Here is a 19,499-nt window from a genome sequence, read left to right as displayed (position 1 = left end):
CGGCGGCGGTCTCGCTGGGCAGCGGGGCGGCCTGCTGGTGGCGGCGCTCCGGCTCCCTTCGTTCCGCGCGCGGCGGGGCGGCTGCGTTGCTCCCGTCTCGGGAGGTGGCGCGCGGCCGGTCTCTTGCCGGATCCGGCCAGATCTGGTGTTGGGGGCCGACCGGCGGCGCATGGCTCCGGTGGTGCGTGCCCGGCGGCTCTGGTGCTTGGAGGTCGTCGGGCGGAGCGGGTAGGGCAGCGGTCGTGGGCAGCGGCGTGGGGAGGTCTCGGTGGTGACCTCTCGGTGTCGTGGCGGCTTCACGGTGGCTCGTCGGATCTGTCCGCGGCAGCGGCCGGCTTCTCCGGCGTCGGCTCGCCTGTGGTCGGGCCGTCTCGACCTTCACCCCATCTCCTCGTTGCCTGGGCGCTTCTCCCATCAATGGGCTGGTCCTCTCCTGGTTGCGGTCCATCGCTCGTCTCGCGCCCGGTGCCGCAGGACCGAGCTCGTCTCGCGCACGATGCAGCAGGACCGAGTTCGTCTCGCGCACGGTGCACCAGGACCGACCTCGTCCCCCTCTCGATGCTGCAGGACCGAGCTCGTCTTGCGCTAGGGGCAGCAGGACGGGTCGGTGGATGCCAGTTCTGGCCGACCTATTGGGTCTCGACGCTGGGGTGGCCCAGGGGCGCGAAAGGTGAGACCTTTCCGCTCGTCTCTCTCGTTGGGGTGCGGCGGGTCTCGGGTGAGGTGGTGTCGAGGTCTTGGATGCTGGGGCGGCGGCCCTGGTGGTGGTTGCTCGGTGCTCTTGGGCAGAGCCCGTGCCTTGGTGCTGCCCGGTCACCATGCTCGTGTGGGCGGCGTGGTTGCCGGGGTGTGGTGTTCGGTGGCGGTGATGGTTGGCCGAGGTGAAAACCTGCTCTATCTTCGGACGGACCGGCGGCGGCGAAGACCGTTCCCTTCTTGAAGGCGTCGTCGCGTCTCTCATTGCCCGTCATGCGGCTCCGGGGGAAACTCTGATCCTTGGATCGGGCGGTGGCGGCGCTCCGGTGTCGTATCCTTCCTGAAGGCGCCGTCTTGGAGCGCATGGTTCGTCATATGTAGTCTCACCTCTTCGGGGCCGTAGTGCTAGTGGTGGTGTTGCTGTGCTCAGCGCCTTTGTATCCTGTCCTGGGTGTGTGCGTGTGTTGCGGTGGCGTGACATGTGTTTGTACTGAATGCTTGTGGTTTGATGCTTTATATATAAAGCGGGGCGAAAGCCTTTCTCGGCAAAGAGAGGGAGACCCTGATGAACGGAACGTCTGTAGCAAACGGAAGACCTACAGTGAACCAGACACCAGTAGCAAATGGACTACCCCTGATGAACCAAACACCAGCGGAAAATGGAAGCCCCATGATCGCCAACCAGGCTCCAGTAGGAGATGGAAGGTCCCAGCTGAAACAGACACCGGCAACAGATGGAACGACCCAGAGGGATCTAACACCAGAGATAAGTGGAACTCCCCAGAAGGACCAAATACCAGTAGCAAATGGAAGGCCCCATATGGAACAAATACCGGCAACAAAACCGTAATATTCTAAGTCTCTATTTCTTACATAGTTCAGTTGATAGCTAAATATACAGAGATGTTATACAAAGATTCCTAGAAGTATCCTGCTCTGATAGGGATACAAAGCTATGTGGTGTGGCCATGGATTTCGAGTCGCGTGACTAGTCGCGACTAGTAGATGAGTCGCAAAAAAATGTCGACTCAACTTAGTGTCGACTCATGACTCGAGTCGCGACTAGGGCAACTGCAGGCTCGACTTTTTCCGAGTCGCTACCCCAGAATGACTCATCGACTCGAAAACCATGGGTGTGGCCACAGATAAAACTCCTTTTTTTTCGTGAGAGTTTTCTCGCTGTTATTTCAGTTCTACTCAGTACTCACAAGATTTTATTTACCTGAATCTCACGATGCCAGATTTAACCTAGGTGTTTTTGCACATAGAAGGGGATTCAGAGGAGAGCATGTATGCCCTGTAATTTAGAGAACTGAAGTCACAGTTTTCATGAAAGGGTGTTAAAAAAAGGTTTCTTAATGTGCTAACTAAAACTAAAATTTGAAATCCTCGAACACAAGTGCGAAGACTGTTAAACTTTCCCAAAAGGTTCAAATAACCATTCATATCTGCATAATCCTGTGGTAAGATGCTTATTTTCATGACAGAGCTGGTTTAAGGCTGGCAATTCAAATCTTAAAATGGTACATTTTTTTTTGAAGGTCACCGGGGAGGGAGAGGACTCCCCCACCTGAATTGTATTCAAATTGCCTATAAGACTTCGCAGCCTTTTGCAGGATGGGTTCAAGTGAACCAGAATTACAGGGGGGCACAGGAGGAGAAGAGGTAAAGCAAAGAACACAACAAATAAACAAGGGAGAACAAAGAGGGAAAACACACCCCGACACAACACAAAGCACCCCCAGCGAGATCGAACGGCATTGGCCAGCCGAGAACAAGCCATGGCACTGCACCATCGACGCAATCGGAGGCATCACGCAACCAAGACTGCACAACGCCACGACACCACTGCGTCGGGGGTGCATTCAAACGGTCACGCGAGGCCCAGACGACGCCACGGCGCCTGTGTACCGCAGGCAAAGTCGGCGTCGCCAAGCAGACAAACCCATGACACTGTACCATCGACGCAATCGAAGGCGCGCACGGAGGAGCGACGCACCGCCGCCGCCACACGAGCCCCCTGCTCGTAGACCGGCCGCTTCGGCGCGCCAGAGCCCCGCCGCCGCCGGATCCGCGCGGGGCTTTGCCCGGCGGAGGCTGTTGGGCGGCGGCGAGGGGGAGGGAAGCCGGTGGTGGGGGGGCGCTGCGATGACGAGATGCGCCGCCGCCCGAGTCGCCCTGGGGAGGACGACGCGGGGGCCTTTTTTCTTTTCCCTCCCAACCACTTCCACTTCGTTTGGTACTTTGCCAAAATGGTACATATTGTATTGCTCCAAAACTAAAATGTTGTTGGCTACTACATGACAGAGCTGGTTTCTCTTTCTTCACGAAGGTTATATTCGTGACTTTTCAGTTGTACTGTAAATATGACTCTGCATATACATTATCTCTTCACTGTTTTGCTCATTATGTCCTTGTTAGATTTTTTGATTCTTGACAAAGCTTGCTTATTAATGTCAGCCTTCCTGCATGTTCCACTTATACTACAAGGCTGTCAGTTCTGAAGCCAAAGGTAGAACAGGGTAAGGTAAAAGCAGCTCACATGGTTGGTACAAGCTACAGGCTAGCACCTTCACAGAAAGAGGAGTTGAATCAAAAGGTCAATCCCCAGGAGCCAACTAAGAAGGTAACCTGTGATACCTTGCCCCTTTCCATCGTAATGAAATTGGTATAGCATTCCTCGAGCAAACAAATTGAGTTACGGTTCTTAGAAAAGCATACCTATGAATTTGCTGGAACATGCTTCAAGCTGCAGCTGTAACTTTTCATATGTGCTTCTGCAGTAGACTGAAAAGTTGCGCCTGCATTATATTCAGTGTATAATCGTGGTTTCGTACTTGTGTTTGAAAATGCAGGAACCAGTTAACATAATCATCGGTTCAGATAATGACAATAAAGGGTGCACTTCCGGGGGGATTCTGAACATGGAAGCAGGTAGAGTTCATTCCTTTTGTGCATGATTTTTGTATGTCGATTCTGTCCTGCCTCGAATAGGAGAGCGAGACCCTAACTGGTAATCAGTTATAACAGAGAGATAGTCATCGGCGATTACAATTTACCACTTAATAGTTTCTATTGCAGCATGCATTGTTATTACCAAAGAACCAAGAAATCCTCATTTGCAGCACAAAAAGTTTCAAATGAAAAGAAGCAAATCACACCCTCTGTTATGTATATATGCTGCAGCTGACCTGAGGAAGGAAGTCGGCAGCGAGTCGGGCCCGCAGCTTGTGTGGGGGGCGAGGAAGATGAGGACGAGCAGCGAGACGCTGCCCATTGATGCCGCCACCTTGCTGCCAGGAGAAGGGGAGAAGAGGAGGCGGGGACCTGGACGAGACACACAGAAGGGCGAGGCTGTTCATGCGGTTGAAGCCACTCCAGCAAAGCGGGCTCATCGGTTCAACCCCAAGTACGACGCGACCCTGTGGATCACCTGCTGAGGCGGCCCGAGAAGCCACGTCGGCGCCTGGCACACTGATAAAACGATGGTTGTTCGACTTTGGCGACATCGTCAATGCACATAGTATCGTTTCACCTATGACCCCCACAACTCAAACATAGTATCGTTTCAACTCACACATGTACATCATTTCAACTGTTGTTTACACATGAGGAACTGACTGCAGAATTGCAAATGAGGCACTACAGCTAGCACTTGCAATATAGTACCACGATGAGCTTCCCTGTGTTGGCCCCTGATGATATCCCCACCTGCAAAATCCGATAGGTGCAACAACAGTTCAATGAAGTCGATCGAGTTCCACATGGGCCAGCTTCAGCATCTGGAGTCTGTTCTTCATTTTGATTCTTGCCAAACATACATTTTCTTTTGGTAAAATGGAGCGGTAAAAGGTTTGTTTTTGCAACTTAATTACCAGCAGACCCTCTTGCAGTTCCGACTTTATGGATAAAATTTTGGACCTGTATAGATAGATAGATAGATAGATAGATAGATATGGCACTTCTGATTATGACCACCAATAATCAGGACCGGCAGGATAATCGATCGGTCCTGCTGCTGCTGCAGGGTGGAGAAAGAAGAGATGACGGCGCCCGTGGAGGAGGCCCTTTAGGTGAGAAGAGACTTGTTGGGACTGGAATAGAATCTGCCCTTTATGTGAGAATTAACACAACTCTCTATTTTCAATAAATAAATAAATAAATAACTCATATTTAGACAAATCCAAAAAAATTCTGCCCCTAGAATACATTACACGTTTTCATGAAAGATGGTACACCACCTTATCTCTCCATCGACTGATACTAGCCATATTCTTTTATAAGTATCAAATCTCGCAAACATAATTGAAAATGCATTACATGTACACACGACCATATGATTCGCCGAAAATTATTTCCAACTGACCCACAATGGCCAACTTCTCATACGGCCACAACCCAACCAAACAATGCTAGCCTCATAGCCAAGTACACGCCTTATTGGATGCAGAAACTCAAATTCACATCTCAAATTCCCAATTCTACTCAGCATTCTCAGTGGCGATCAGTAGTACATCCTTGAACAGACTCTCGAGGTTGGCCAACGACCTGCCACCAGGTTGTGTTGTCGCACGAACGGCTATCTCGCTCCACTCCGCCGCCTTCCGCCTCATTTCTTTCCCCACCCCTTCTCCTCCCATCACCTCCCTTATCCTCGCCTCGACCGCCTCCCGGCGCACGTCATCGCCAACTTCCATCCCAACGCCCCACTCCACACACGCGTAGCGGGAATTGGTTTGCTGCTCAGCGAAGAAGGGCCAACACAGCATTGGCACCCCGACACTAATGCCCTCCATCATCGAGTTCCACCCGCAGTGTGTCAAGAAGGCGCCCACTGCCTCGTGCCGCAACACCGCCTCCTGCTCGCACCAGCTCGCAAGAAGGCACCTGCCCTTGGTCGCCTCCAGGAACTCAGAAGGCAGCACGGCTGTATCGCCCTTTACCAGGTCATTCCTCACGATCCAGAGGAAGTCGTAGCTACAGTTGGCAAGCCCCCACGCAAACTCCACCAGCTCCTGCCCGGACATGGTGGTTATGCTTCCATAGTTGACATACACCACGGATCGGGGCTCCCTACCTCGGAACCATTCGAGGCAGGACCGGTCTTCTCTCCAGAGGCTGGGGCGTATGGCGGCGAGCCTGTCGCCAACATCGCCTTCTGAAACCAGCTGCTCAGTGAGGAAGTTAAGTGGGCTGATGATGTAGATGGGCAGAGGGAGGATGGAACACATGGCGTCCAGAGCCGTCTGCTCAAGCTCGTCAAAGGTGTTGAGGATGACCGCGGCCGCACGGTCCGACTGCTCGACCTCATGCTTGAGGAAGTTGAACATCACGTCGCCAGGGTCCGTCGTGCGGATGAAGGATGAGAAGTCTCGGAGATGCATGTGCTTGCTCATCCCACGTGCCTGTGCCACCGGCGTGTCCAAGTACCCGTTCTTTACTTGCTCTTCGTCTGCTCAGGTCAATGAGAACGCCCAACATCACACACATGGAATGCAACATATCTTCGGGACATGGTTGGCTGGTTGCTAGTACTTGTTACAAACTGGGCATGGCGCCATACATACCTTTGAGAGGGGTGAGGCCCTCGTCTAGGAGGAACTGGAAGTTGCGGTAGCCCATGAAACCGCAGACACTGGCAGTCCAGAACAGCACACACGGCACGCCGAGTTCCACCTCGGCATCCATGCTAAAGCTCATGATGCCGTCCGCCACAATGCAACTCACTGGCGGCACCCCAGCCACACTGTTGAGGTCGTGGAGCAGGTTCCTTAGATGGGGGAGGAGGCAGGTGGTCATGATGGTGTTAAAAAAGAGACGAGCGAGAGAGACAACGAATGATTCAGCTGTCCTCTTCATTGATGATGATTTACATTATATATCCCCTGAGGGGACGCATCCACCGGACGCGGCGTTTGGAAGAGAAGGGAGAGAAAGATGCGACAATTAGCATATGGCTAACTGCCTCCTAATTACAACGTGGAGATTATCCACATAATTAATTGTAACACTCCCCCTAATCTACACTTGTTCATGCAGAATCATCATCTTGATTAGAGACTCCTTCAAAAACCCTGTGGGAAAAATATGAGGCGCATAGTGTTTTATATGTTGCCAAAACTTCTTCAAACCCAGTGGGAAAAATAAGGAGAAAATGACGCAACATATAATGGTTATTGTCTCGTTTAACTCAATATGAGAAAATCCATAGAGTTTAGAGAACAATAAATATGTCGTATATACTTTCCTAAAAAAAACCGGTGAGGAAAACAGAAAGTATGGCATATGATCATGTGTTGATATTACCTCATTAAAAACCTTTATGAGAACCTGTAAAGTAAACTCATAAAGGGAAAAAAAGAGTATAATATGATGCATTGAACAAGAACAATTCAGGAAGATACCCCCCTACTTCATGAATAAATCAGTCACATGATTTAACTTGCAAGATATGCAATATAGCGATATTGCTTATTACGTAACCTGTTTGCATCCGGGCAACACAAGACACATTATCATTGAGATAATTGTTGGTGAATGTAGTCACGAGGTCTATTTCGAAGACTCTTCATGAGAGGGCTACCACACCTGGTAGGAACACTAAGCTTGTCTACGATCTGACATAGTGGGGATCTGATCGATGTATCCAATGATATCGGTGTTCACATTTCTATGAAACTGAAAAACCAGGACAAGATGTTTGATGCATTGGAGATATCTAAAGATATTCTTGAGAACCAACCAATTGTGTTTGGTGGATTCAATGACATTATGGAACATTGAGTCCCAATATCTCATTTCCATCATCTCTTGGTCTAAATAGATCTTTCTCTACATCTAGAGAATGAACTACCATGAGAGTTATGGATGGATAAGATTTGTCCACAATGAATTTCTCCAATATATTATGGATATAAACAACATAGTATACCATAATGTATGAATGAAGATGCTCAATTTGTAGTAACGAGCGGTACTTTAGTTTACCAAAATCCTTCATTTTAAACTCCATCATTTAGATGATTACATGTGTCGTCATTGCAGACACATAAACATGGATAATCATCATTGTAGGAGTAATCCTTGTGTATAAGGATCTCACTACGTCAGTTGTACCATATGTACTGACAATAATAAGTCGTATGGTGACTTATTGATTTTACACAATGTATGTCGATTCAGAATTGAGATTCCATCGAGAACCATCTATGTTTGAATCTAGTGATTCACATGTATATGTAATCACTACATCCATCAACTGCATAGATAGATGATTTTGTACTGCCAATGATATAAGTTATCGGAAAGAGATTCCATCTCTGAAGAATAGTTGGGTATCTGCGTGAACCCTTATGCTACAATACTTGCTCTTTGTGTCACCACCTCGGTGTTCTCAATTCTGTTTCCAGAAAAAAATTGGTGTAGGTATTGCTTATGAATACCTTCCCATTATTGAGCAAGATCATTTCTACCTAGATTATACCCTTTGCTTGAGTTCAGTCCGAGTGTTGTTCACACTTTGCCATGGCCATGGTCTTTGGCTCTGAATCATTTTAAAGGTTTTTGCAATCTAGTTGAGAAATGCATGTCGACAATTGTAGACTTCCGGTTATATGATTCTCCGGAATCTATATATCAATATATAGTTGATGGGAATATCATTACCCATAGTGACTGCTCGTGATTTCCCAATGCGATTGAGTCGGGTATTCCGATGTCCCGGTCATTTTGTGCATTATGACCTAGGTTGGTGGAGGTTTCCCGTCCACTGGGTGTATACTACCCATCAGGTGTCTGTCAACGTGAAGTTGACTTGCATTTACTGATTCACAAGCCTTGATATCCTTGCTTGCGAGAAGCTGAATCCTGATGTACTATTTTCGTACTTCTCCCCCTGTTGCTTTGAACGGGGAGTTGAGTGGTTTTAGTTGGTACCTCCACTCTTTCAGACATATTTTTTAGGATTGTAGGATTGTGTGACACCTCTATAGTCAGTAAATGAATCTGGCAGGTTATTTGCAATATGTTGCAAATCTTCGGAACGCATGGTTCAGATCTTTGAGTATGTGGATTTGAGGTAGAAATGTGTTGAACATTCCACTAATTTCCTGGCATTCTTTATGGTACTTGAAATCTCTCCCTAATGCCTGGAAATGTTCTTCATTGAATTAGCATACTGGCCTTGAATAAGTCCCCATATGAGGGGCTTGAGGTATTGACGGAAATACAATTATTCCTCGCATAGATCCCAACTATATGTTGAGAGGCTAATGATGTATGCCGGGTGGTGATATCGGTATGCAACCGAATTACCGCAGATAGGAAATGCTTGGTAGATATCCACATATCAAAGATAGAGGGGAATAATATAGTGTAGTTCTGTCATGAGCGTGTAAAACTACATGACTCCAACCTAAAGTTGGCAAGTTGCAATTCCAAAGTAAAGATAATGCAATTAGCTTAACTCTTTGGATAGGATTCTACCAAACCATTTTGAGTCTAGACATTAGGATAAATTGCTAAACTTCAATCCAAAAGCCATAGAGAAGGTCCTCAAGGAGAATTCTGTAATGTTATCCATTCAATTTGCTTGAAATCGATGTTAGGATAATGAGCCAATGGTTTCGTGTGAATAAAGAACACACTTAAGACCATCATGTAGATATGTCTTTTAAAACCATGGAATATCTGAATAGTCTACTCAATGGCTGGGAAGAGCCACTTATCTCGACTTGATGCATTCAAGGAGTCTGAGTGGTTCAGCGTAGACTTTAAGGTGTGCGAGCCTTAAAATTAACTTCCCTGTGTCACTTGTAGTGCACACAAAATCCAAATATTGTTAGAATTTAGCATCATAATAATCATAAACCATTGAAATTGCTGATAGTTTCGGTTTCAACCAAATGTCAATGATGACCAAAGCAGGAAATGCCAAGGTTGTCATGAAAAAGACACTCTAGAAACTATCTCGTACGCAACATGTGCTACGGGTTTTGTAGGATGTGTAGTACAACCATGATGATACATAGAGAATGTGATTTCCATATCCGTTGCGTATGATAAAGAGAAGATATTCCTCTTTGTTGTCATCATAAGTTTCACTATGGAAACTATTTTGACGGATACCTCTATATTTTAGTAGGGTACGAGTTAAACCCGGAAGCAGTAAAGCATCCTGACGTTACTCGAGTACCCACAGGGACAGTAAATATGACTCGAGTTGAGCCAACAAATACCTCATCGCGTCTAGCGATTTTAAAATATCTCCTTTCTCTCAACGAGAGTGGAAACATTTCACTTCCCTGAGTATAGAGTTTGTGGTGCATATGTCCACAAGGCACAAATCATATTTCATCAGATCGACCCCCGTAGAAATCTATATATAGACATGAAGATTCTCAAGAAAATCACTGTCAGATATATAGAATACATACAAATGTATTTGTACCAAAGTGCTGATACAATATATTGTGACATATAGTATATGATGACAACAATACTTATGTTGTTATTACAACATCGTAAATGGACATTAATTATATTGACCACTCAGGAGATTGAAAGACTATTCGTAGTCTCTAAACATGTCGGTTGAGGCATATTCAACCATCACATTCTCCGTGCCCATAGGGTCCCGTCACAGCTGGTGACGTCGGATTGAAGGTTGAAGTAAGATTCAAACCTTTTCCCTTGAGGTTCATTGTATCCCAGAAATTCCTGATACAGAATAACCAGATGCTGAGATCTGAATCTAATGCCTTATGATATATAAGACACAATTTTTCTGTTAGTGGTGTGATCCAAAATAGAGGAGAATCCAGGATTGCACACATTATCCCACGAGACACAAGAGCGATCATGATGTCCATGGCCCAGATAGGGCAGTGGTGGCCATTGAGGGCGAATGCCTCAAACTCAATAGCCATATGTTACCTCTATGGGTAAACCAGAGATAATTAATTTACAACCAGTAAATTAAAGACCATCATGGTTGATGTTGTAATGAACTTAGCAAAATCAATGGATATTTTAAGAAGTTATCTTGAAACCATTAGTGTGAATCTCAAATTGCTAAATATGACACCTTGAAGATAATCTTCAAAATGGAGTAGATCTCGTAGCACTAGGGAGTATAATCTGATGAAACCAATAGATACTCACTCATAATGCCTTATGTCATGACTTAGTAAAATGTGTGGGAGAGCACTTTGTAAAGCAATCATAATGTTGAAATGACAAAATGTAGGCTTTATCAGTAGTCATCAATAATCTGCATAGGCAGTAGATCCATATGACTACCTTGTGACCCCAAACATCAATTTGAAGTAATCACTTCGATTTTGCATCTGTATTTGCAAGAAATTGAAAATCTCAATTGCAAATAGATGTATTAACGGAGAAACATGTGTTTAACATGGAAATAAATACATCATACAATATTCCAGAATACCTAGGACTCAACGGAGAAACATTATTGCATAGATACAGAATTTATCTTTGCAAGAGATTAAAAAAAATCTCAATTGCAAATGGATGTAATTAATCTCAACACGTGATAAACATGGAAATATATTACATCAACTTAAGATTTGGAATACATCTCGGTACTTAACAAATATACACTACTATTGTAATGAATAGTAATGATGTTGCAAACTTGATGTTCAAGTGAAAAACTTGAATTGTATAGACCTCAAATTAAATGAGATGATCTTGTATCAAGTTGCAAGATAATTCAGCAGGGTGAATTAATATTTTGCGATAGAAAATTGATCTCAATCGCAATGAGATTGTTTTGCGAGAAAAAATATATATTTCTCAATCGCAAATCAATATTGTTGTGAGAGAAAACTTAATCTCGATTGCAAAACAATGTCGTTATAGTAATAAGACATGTTATAGAGATTGCTAAAAAGCAAACATATTGAACATGCCACATAATGACCACATATTTTCTGAAATATTAAAACTCAACAGAACAGGGGCTGAAAAGCGGTGGCCCAATCTTATGCAAATGGGCCACGCTGGGAAAGCCAGCCTAGGGCCGGCCTAGTCAGCCAATTGGATAAGGAGCAAGCGGCCAGGGATTGCGATCCCCAGCCAGCATCCATCCCCAATCCTCACGACCGACGCGGGCGGCGACTGCCATGGCCGGTCGGCCATTTCTCCGGCAACTCGTGGAGAGACCACGACCCGGGCAGAGCGCCGCCGAGCCTCGCGTTGGAGGCCGGAGAAGGCTGCGCCAGAGGACTCCGGGGAGGGCGTGCCGGCTCGATTGGGCACAGGTATACCTGGCCAAACCTTGGGCCGGGCCGGGTTTCGGGCCGGGCCTAGCCAAGCCCGACACAAAAAATCCAGGCCCGGGCCCGGCCTGGCCCGGCCCGGCCATCGGGCCTGTGTTTCTAAGCCCGAGCCCGGCCCGAACACGTAAAAGCCAGTCGGGCTTCGGGCCGGCCCGGCCCGACCTTCAGAAAACTGCAAAAATGACGGGCCCGGGCCCGGCCCGGCCCGGCCTTCGGACTCAAAAACTAGGCCCGAGCCCGGCTCGGGGGCAGCATCGGGCCGGGCCGGGTTGGGCTTTTTCGGTCCGGGCCGGGCTTCCCATGGCCAGGACTAGGCACAGGCGAAGATGCCCACGGCCGGTCGGCCGCACCACCGGCGGCAAGAGGATCTCCCGCCCCGCTCGTCCTCGGAGTAGGCGCGACGCCGCGCGGACGGGCACGGGCGCTCCACACGGGCGAGCGCGAAGAGGTTGCCGCATCCTGCAGCGTGGTGGCCGCATCCAATGGTGCGGGCGGACGCAGCGCGGTGGCCGTGTCCTATGGCGTAGTGGTCGTTCAGTCCCGTGGAGGAGCAGCCAAGGCGCATGGTTGGGGCACCGCTAGGGATGTTGACAAAAAAAACAGCAGCAGTTGCCGCTCGATCCGGTGCAAGAGGAAGTGAACGCATGCCATGGTACCTTTTTTTCTTCTTTGTTTGCATCTCTCAATCGATGGGCACTCCTCTGTTTTCACTTGCTCTTCCTTGATCTTCTTTTCTGTTACCTTCCCTGATTGAGAGACTCGCCGGGCATGGCTTGCCACGGAAGAGCCTCACCGGTGTGCCGTGAACCGGTCGTGGGCATGTACGGCGCGAGGCTGCCGCTTGGAAGCGCTTCCGCCGGGCCGAGAGCCGCGGGCGCCACCACGGCGAACCAAGGGCTGTAGCCGTCAAACTAGCGGGCGATGCAGTAGCCAGGAACCATCGCGCCGATGGAATTGCTCCGCTGGGAGCGTGCTGATAACGTGTTAAAAAAGAGACGAGCGAGAGAGACAACGAATGATTCAACTGTCCTCTTCATTGATGATCATTTACATTATATATCTCCTGAGGGACGCATCCACCGGACGCGGCGTTTGGAAGAGAAGGGAGAAAAAGATGCGACAATTAGCATATGGCTAACTGCCTCCTAATTACAACGTGGAGATTATCCACATAATTAATTGTAATAGATGGAATGGCAGAGGGATGGTATGTCCTGCGTGGCGTCGGCATCGGACGGGGGTAAACCGTCAGGAATGGTGGCGAAGCGGAAGTCCAGAAGGCCTGCCACGGCGTCAGGACCGCGGCAGCCGGCAGCGGACCAGACGGCTGTGATTATATTCGGTGTTGACGAAGGTGACGTGGAAGCCCTTGTAATGAAAGATCTTTGCCAGCTTCATCATGGGAGTGATGTGCCCCCGAGCCGGGAACGGCACGAACACAGCGTGGGGCTTCTTGTTCGTGGTAGCAGCACCCATGTCGGCGTCGCCCGGAATGGTAGAAATGCAGCTCAAGATTTGAAACTGAGTTTTTAGAGGGAAATGTGATCTTCTCTGTGACTGGTAGAAATGGAAATCACACAGTGCATATATATAGCGACTGGGAGTGGCAATTGCTGCGCGTATAGAGTAGTACAATATTAGTCTAAAAAAAGGTCGGACAGCTTAGACAAATAGGGCACGAATGCACGATGGATGGATGAGAATGTGTATGTATTGGATTAAGTGTAAGTGGTCATGTCGCTTGCCTTTACTAAAGTAGTAATGAATATTATCGATAAAATGCTCCATCTAAAAGTTTTGAATTGTGCAACAGAACCAGATTCTTGAGCCATGCTCACTGAACGAAAGGTACCAACATCAGATGTGAAGAATAATCTATAATTAGTATACGCCGACTAGTATTTAAATTGTTTCAAGGTACCAACATCAGATGTGAAGAATAATCTATAATACGCTGAGTAGTATTTAAATTGTTTCAAGGTACCAACCTCTGCACTGAGCCCCTCCATCATGGAGTTCCACCCACAGTGCATCAGGAAGGCGCCCACCGCCTCGTGATGCAGCACCGCCTCCTGGTCACCTCAAGGAACTCGGGAGGCAGCACGACGACATCGCCCTTTACGAGGTCATTTCTCACGATCCACAGGAAGCCATAGCCGCAGTTGGCCAGCCCCCATGCGAACTCCAGGAGCTCTGGGCTGGACATGGTGGTGATGCTACCGAAGTTAATGTACACCACGGACCGAGGCTCCCTGCCTTAGAGCCACTCAAGGCAGGACCGATCTTCTCTCCAGAGGTTGGGGCATATTGCGGCGAGTGTATTGCTGCCATCACCATTGGGGACCAGCTGCTCGGTGAGGAAGTTTAGCGGGCCGATAGTGTAGATTGGTAGGGGAAGCATGGTGCACATAGCATCCAGTGCTGGCTGCTCTAGCTCGTCAAAGGTGTTAACAATAATGGCAGTCGCGCGGACCGACTGCTCTAGCTGGTGTATCATGAAGTTGAGTAGGATGTCGCTGTGGTACGTGGTGCGAATGACGGACGGTTCGTCTTGGAGGCGCACGTGCTTGCTCACCACGAGCATGTGTCACGGGCATGTCTATATATCCGTTCGTCACCTGCTCTTTATCTGCTCAAACCGAATATTACACATGCAATAATGGTTGTTACGGACTTAGGATGTTAGTTCAACTTCAAGAAACTTGCCATCCATGCATACATACCTTTGAGAGGAGTAAGACCCTCATCTATGAGGAACCAAAAGCTGTGGTAGCCCATGTAACCGCAGGCACTGGAAGTCCAGAACAACACGCAGGGAACGCCGATATCCGCAGCAGCATCAACACTAAGGCTCATGAGGCCGTCCGTCACGACACACCTTACCAGCGGCGTCGCTGATTTGTTGTTGAGGTCGTGGAGCAGGTACTTCAGGTGGGGGAGGCAGGTGGTCATGGTGGAATAGCAAAGCGATGCTGGGTCTTGCGTGGCATCAGCGTCAGACAAGGGCATGTCGTCCAGAATGGTGGCGAAGCAGAAGTCCGGGAGGCCGGCTATGGCGTCAGGGCCGCGGGAACGGATGAGGCGGCGTTGGTTATACTCCGTGTTGACGAAGGTGATATGGAAGCCCTTGCGGTGAAGGACCTTGGCCAGCTTCATCATCGGCGTGATGTGCCCCTGCGTCGGGAAAGGCACGCACACCACATGGGGCTTCTCATCGGCCAAAGTAGCACCCATGTCGTCGGCTGGAAAGATAGACATGAAGATCGAGATTAAAACTGTGCTTTTTGTTTTTGTAGGAGAAACCGTGATCTTCTCTGCTTCTGGTGACAATCGCACAGACGCACAGTCCATATGAGTGCACAATATATATTGTGCAACAGAACCAGATTCTTTGCCGTATTAAAGTAGTGAATTTTTGAGAAACATTAAAGTAGTGAATAGTATCGATAAAATGCTCAGCTAGATATATATTGTGCAACAGAACCTGATTCTTCCTCCATATGCTTTTGTGTCTAAACAATCTGTAGTTGGCAGCAAGTTTTTTCTTAACAGTGTTTGTTAGTACCAATCTTGATATTATTGCATCAACATTTTAGTTTGTTTTCATTATGCATGTAACTTAGATGGTCTAGGTCTCCCGCAAAAAAAAAAACTTAGATGGTCCAGGAGTAGCTAGTCGTCGAAGCTTTGGTTGAGCGTGCAAAGGAGGCGAGATGTCGGGCTGTCGTGCGATGCGGCGAGCACGACGAAATGCCGAAGCCGCGAGAAGCGGCAAGACGCGACGGACGCTGGTGCGTGACGGCTGCGGTACAGGTTAAGCCGGGTGATCTAGGAACCCCCCTTCAGCAACGCATCAATGCGTTGTTGTATGTCCATATAAGCGATGCTAAGGTCTACACCAACGGATTAATATGCGTTGTCGTTGGTGGCGTTGCAAGGGTCTACAACAACGTATATACTTCCGTTGGTAAATGACCTAATAAGCGTTGTAAGATAGCAACGCATAAATCTACATCCACGCAACACTTCATTTGCGTTGGTGGCTGCCCTACACAAAATGATTTTTGCTACATAGCATGAATAATTAATGATATTTTGCATATGGCCATCCAAAATTGTTAGGTCAAGCTGATAGTGCATAGAAGCCACAATATAATAAACAGAGAGGTCTCATATATTTGAATGACTATGTTTCTCTACAAGAACAAGATCCAACGATTACAAAATGTGAAACTATCTAGTTGCCCAATTCTCAACCTTGCAATCAAAGTCGTAATTATTCTAAAACATACTGTCTCAAACATTGACCCTAAATGACAATTCTACAACAGAATGTGGAACTATTAGGGAGTAACCCCATTGAGCAATTTCTAGCGTCCTCCCTTGTCCTACACCGCCTTCTGATCTCCACCTTGCGGCACCTCTCTCAATTTTCTTCTTGCATGCTCCGGCAAACTTGTGTTATGAAAGGCCACACGACACTGTTGATGTTTTCTAGCTTTCATTCTGTATAGTATCAGATAGAAAAATAAGTAGAGCAACCTAACAATCAGCATATAGTTACCATGTGTACGTATTTCAGAAGAAAATATATATCACATCTCAATTGAAAACTGCATGAATCTGTTTGTGTTGAGCCAAACCATTCCCATTGAAGAAACACGCTGAGAGCATAAGAACAGATCATACCTAGCTTGCGGCTGATGGGTCCTTACTCTTATGTGTAAGTGGTCATAATGTACGTCTGCAACCAACTCTGCACAAATACAAGAAAACCTTACAAAATAAAATACGTGAAGATGGCAATGAATAGCTTATCTGAACTGGCAATGAGTAGCTTATTCTGAACTTCTTGTGGATTCAGGTACGTAGAATGAATAGAAACAACATAAAATAGGTGAAGATGGTGCAAAATAAAATTGGGATATTTGCATTATGAGATCATGAACAATACAGAAGAAATGAATAATGGTCGACTAAACTAACTGGGTGACGTATACAAACTTAATCGAACCTTAGTATAATACATAATTTCGTACTAGTTTCCTGTTGTTATATGCAAAGAAATTTCGGTTGTACAATTCAGTTAAGTTAACATACAAGTCATGATGAACTCAAATACAAATTTGCTACAGGATCCATCATATAAACGATTAATGCTTCAGACTCTTAGTTAATTATTGGTGAATTGCACCATAAAGACATCGAAAAAACCCAGAATAGTTCATATATTTCTTCCAATAAAAATAAATGATCAACTACTTGCAGACTTGATCGGCCATATAGACTGTAGTGCAGATGGTGGTCAATTGTGATATTATTCTCGAATCCACTGGGAGGATTTGTACAACATATGCAAAAATACCACGCCATGGCATGAAGCACTCAAGCTCACCCAAAAATCTCATGTTGTTTATTTTCCATTTCTGGTGGCTGCCAAAAGCATAATATGACCATGTCTAAATATTTTTTCAGAGCATGCTAGAACAACATATGAACGGTTAATATATGATTCTACGAAGCAAATGGTTAAACCAAACAGTAGTACAAAGGTTATGCTTTATGAGTATGTGCCTAACTCAACGATAGTTGGTTAATCATTAGGATAAAATGCTTGTCTTTTATCTGAGGTACGGAATGAAATACATCTACCAGGAAATAAGGCTTTAATATCAAAATCTCTGCAGAAAATGCAACCAAATACTCCATGTATAGGTAATCAGAGGGTTCGGCTCCTCTGCTATTATGTTGTCACTGTACCAGTGTTGTAGCTTCAAAATCCACCGTCCAATCTAATCAAAAGGCTCTCCTTCATCTTCCTTGTTTCTCTCATTAATTAAAAAACACCACACCAACACGCCGCACGTTCCTCAAGTTCCCTGCATCGGCGGACCGGCCAGCCAGGTTGTCCACACAGCCACATTGATTTAGCCGGCACACATGGCGCTGGGACGTCAAAGGTCAGTAGCTCAACTCTGTATGATCAATCAACTCTGCATCGAAGAAATACTAACTCTGCATGTCTTGTGACTCCATGTTTAGTAGCCACATAACGCCTTGTTCTACATATCCTACAGGAGGTTGGCAAGCGCTCGACCTCCGACATCGCCGTCGCTGTGTGTTTGGGCTTCATGAGCATGGCTGCGGCGGTAACATAACATCGTGATTTTAGAAGCCATGAGCTCCTGGCATTTGGCGTCGCGGCGGCGTTGGTGCCGGCTTAACCAACACGAACACATGGACTTGTGGACAATCTGGCTGGCCGGTCTGCCGATGCAGGGAGCTTGAGGAACGCCGTCGTGGGCTGTGCTGGTGTTGTGTTTTTTTTTAATTAATGAGAGAAACGAGGAAGATGAAGGAGAGCCTTTGGATTAGAGTGAACGGTAGATTTTGAAGCTACATCATCTGCACAGTCACAACATAACAGCAGAGGAGCCAAACCCGTAATCAGAATATTATTGTGCAAAAGGCTGAACATACCAAAAAAAGGATTATGCAGAGCATCATTAGGGGATCCTGGTTATGGAGGACACCGCCAGGAAATAGCATTGGACCTGATTGTAGCGAAACACCAATCATTACACATCCATCTGCCTCTGAAGATACAAGTAATTGACATTCAAGTGCACTAAAGCAGGTTAATCCCTCACACTATCAGGCAAGGCAAGGTAAATATTATAACACGATTGGCTTATCTATTTGCAAATCTATTGCCAATAGTTTGAAAACTTATCTGTAGGACAATTTCATAATACATACACATAGAAATTGCATCAGAAAAAACAAAATTGGGTACGAATATTAAAGCCACAGACTCGCAATCCATAACACATTCAGGTTACCCAAATATGTTGTGTCTGACAAACTATTAACTCAATCACATGACCATATACAGGTGGAACAAATAACTAGATACGGTGGACACAAATCTTATTAGTGGCCAGGTAAGTGTGGTACTAACCTCGACGCCATGACATGCTTGAGATTCACGAATCTCGGAGATTACATGATATGCCTGAAGCCAATGTCGAGGCAGCGTCAGGATCCTCCAGGTCCTCCTTGGTCGGCATCCTAATTCTCTCACCGGGCCACTGCTGAAAGCGGCCATCGCCTCGAGCATCACGAATCTGTTGGTCACCATCATGCAGGGTTAGATGCTCACACAATTGGGCAAGGCAATCACTGATCTAGAGTTAGGTTGCCTACAAGATATGGTGCTGGGAACGGGGAGAGAAAGAAGAGGGGAGGGGGCGTCAATGGTGGATGTGATGAGTTGTAGTGGCAGTGGGCCGACAAACCGGAGCCGCTGTGGCTATGCCAGCGACCTGTGCCGGCGAGGATTGTTGCAGGCGCGGGTGCTGGGCGCGGAGGATGTCGCGGCGGCAGAGGATCAGTGGATAACACCGGGGGTAGGGGCAGGCCGGTGAGCAACGGCGTGGGCGCCGTAGTTTCCCGGAATCTGAGGTGGCGGCCACACGTTCTGGTGAGATTGAGAGAGGA

At 47.0% G+C, this 19,499-nt stretch overlaps 1 protein-coding gene, 1 long non-coding RNA gene and 2 pseudogenes across 8 annotated transcripts in view; 1 reads left to right on the top strand and 3 right to left on the bottom strand.

Annotated features, from left to right (window-relative positions):
• The window catches only part of LOC123043186 (protein PAIR1), a 9,596-nt gene extending 5,239 nt beyond the window's left edge, over nucleotides 1-4,357 (top strand). For 3 of the 7 annotated variants that reach the window (XM_044465562.1, XM_044465557.1, XM_044465556.1), the window contains 2 exons: nucleotides 2,313-3,028; nucleotides 3,157-3,322. In XM_044465562.1, the coding sequence (XP_044321497.1) occupies nucleotides 2,313-3,000 (688 nt within the window). In that variant the 3' untranslated portion in view covers nucleotides 3,001-3,028; nucleotides 3,157-3,322. Of the gene's footprint in view, nucleotides 1-1,221; nucleotides 2,279-2,312; nucleotides 3,029-3,156; nucleotides 3,323-3,551; nucleotides 3,631-3,882 lie in introns of those variants that run through there. The other 4 variants (XM_044465559.1, XM_044465558.1, XM_044465561.1 and 1 more) reach the window with 4 other exon arrangements.
• An 820-nt stretch (nucleotides 4,358-5,177) lies between these two features.
• Nucleotides 5,178-13,537, bottom strand: LOC123038807 (7-deoxyloganetin glucosyltransferase-like; annotated as a pseudogene).
• A 357-nt stretch (nucleotides 13,538-13,894) lies between these two features.
• LOC123038806 (7-deoxyloganetin glucosyltransferase-like) lies at nucleotides 13,895-15,233 on the bottom strand (annotated as a pseudogene).
• A 1,015-nt stretch (nucleotides 15,234-16,248) lies between these two features.
• Nucleotides 16,249-18,553, bottom strand: LOC123040062 (uncharacterized). The gene is made up of 3 exons (XR_006418044.1): nucleotides 18,480-18,553; nucleotides 16,689-16,755; nucleotides 16,249-16,505 (listed from the first exon to the last, which is right to left on the bottom strand). It is a non-coding gene; the product is annotated as an uncharacterized lncRNA (long non-coding RNA).
• Between the last annotated feature and the right edge of the window lie 946 nt (nucleotides 18,554-19,499).

Source organism: Triticum aestivum, chromosome 2B (assembly GCF_018294505.1).
Source record: "Triticum aestivum cultivar Chinese Spring chromosome 2B, IWGSC CS RefSeq v2.1, whole genome shotgun sequence".
NCBI classification, from domain to species: Eukaryota; Viridiplantae; Streptophyta; class Magnoliopsida; order Poales; family Poaceae; genus Triticum; species Triticum aestivum.
The sequence above is the reverse complement of the archived record's forward strand: the minus strand, read 5'-3'. Positions and strand labels throughout refer to the sequence as shown.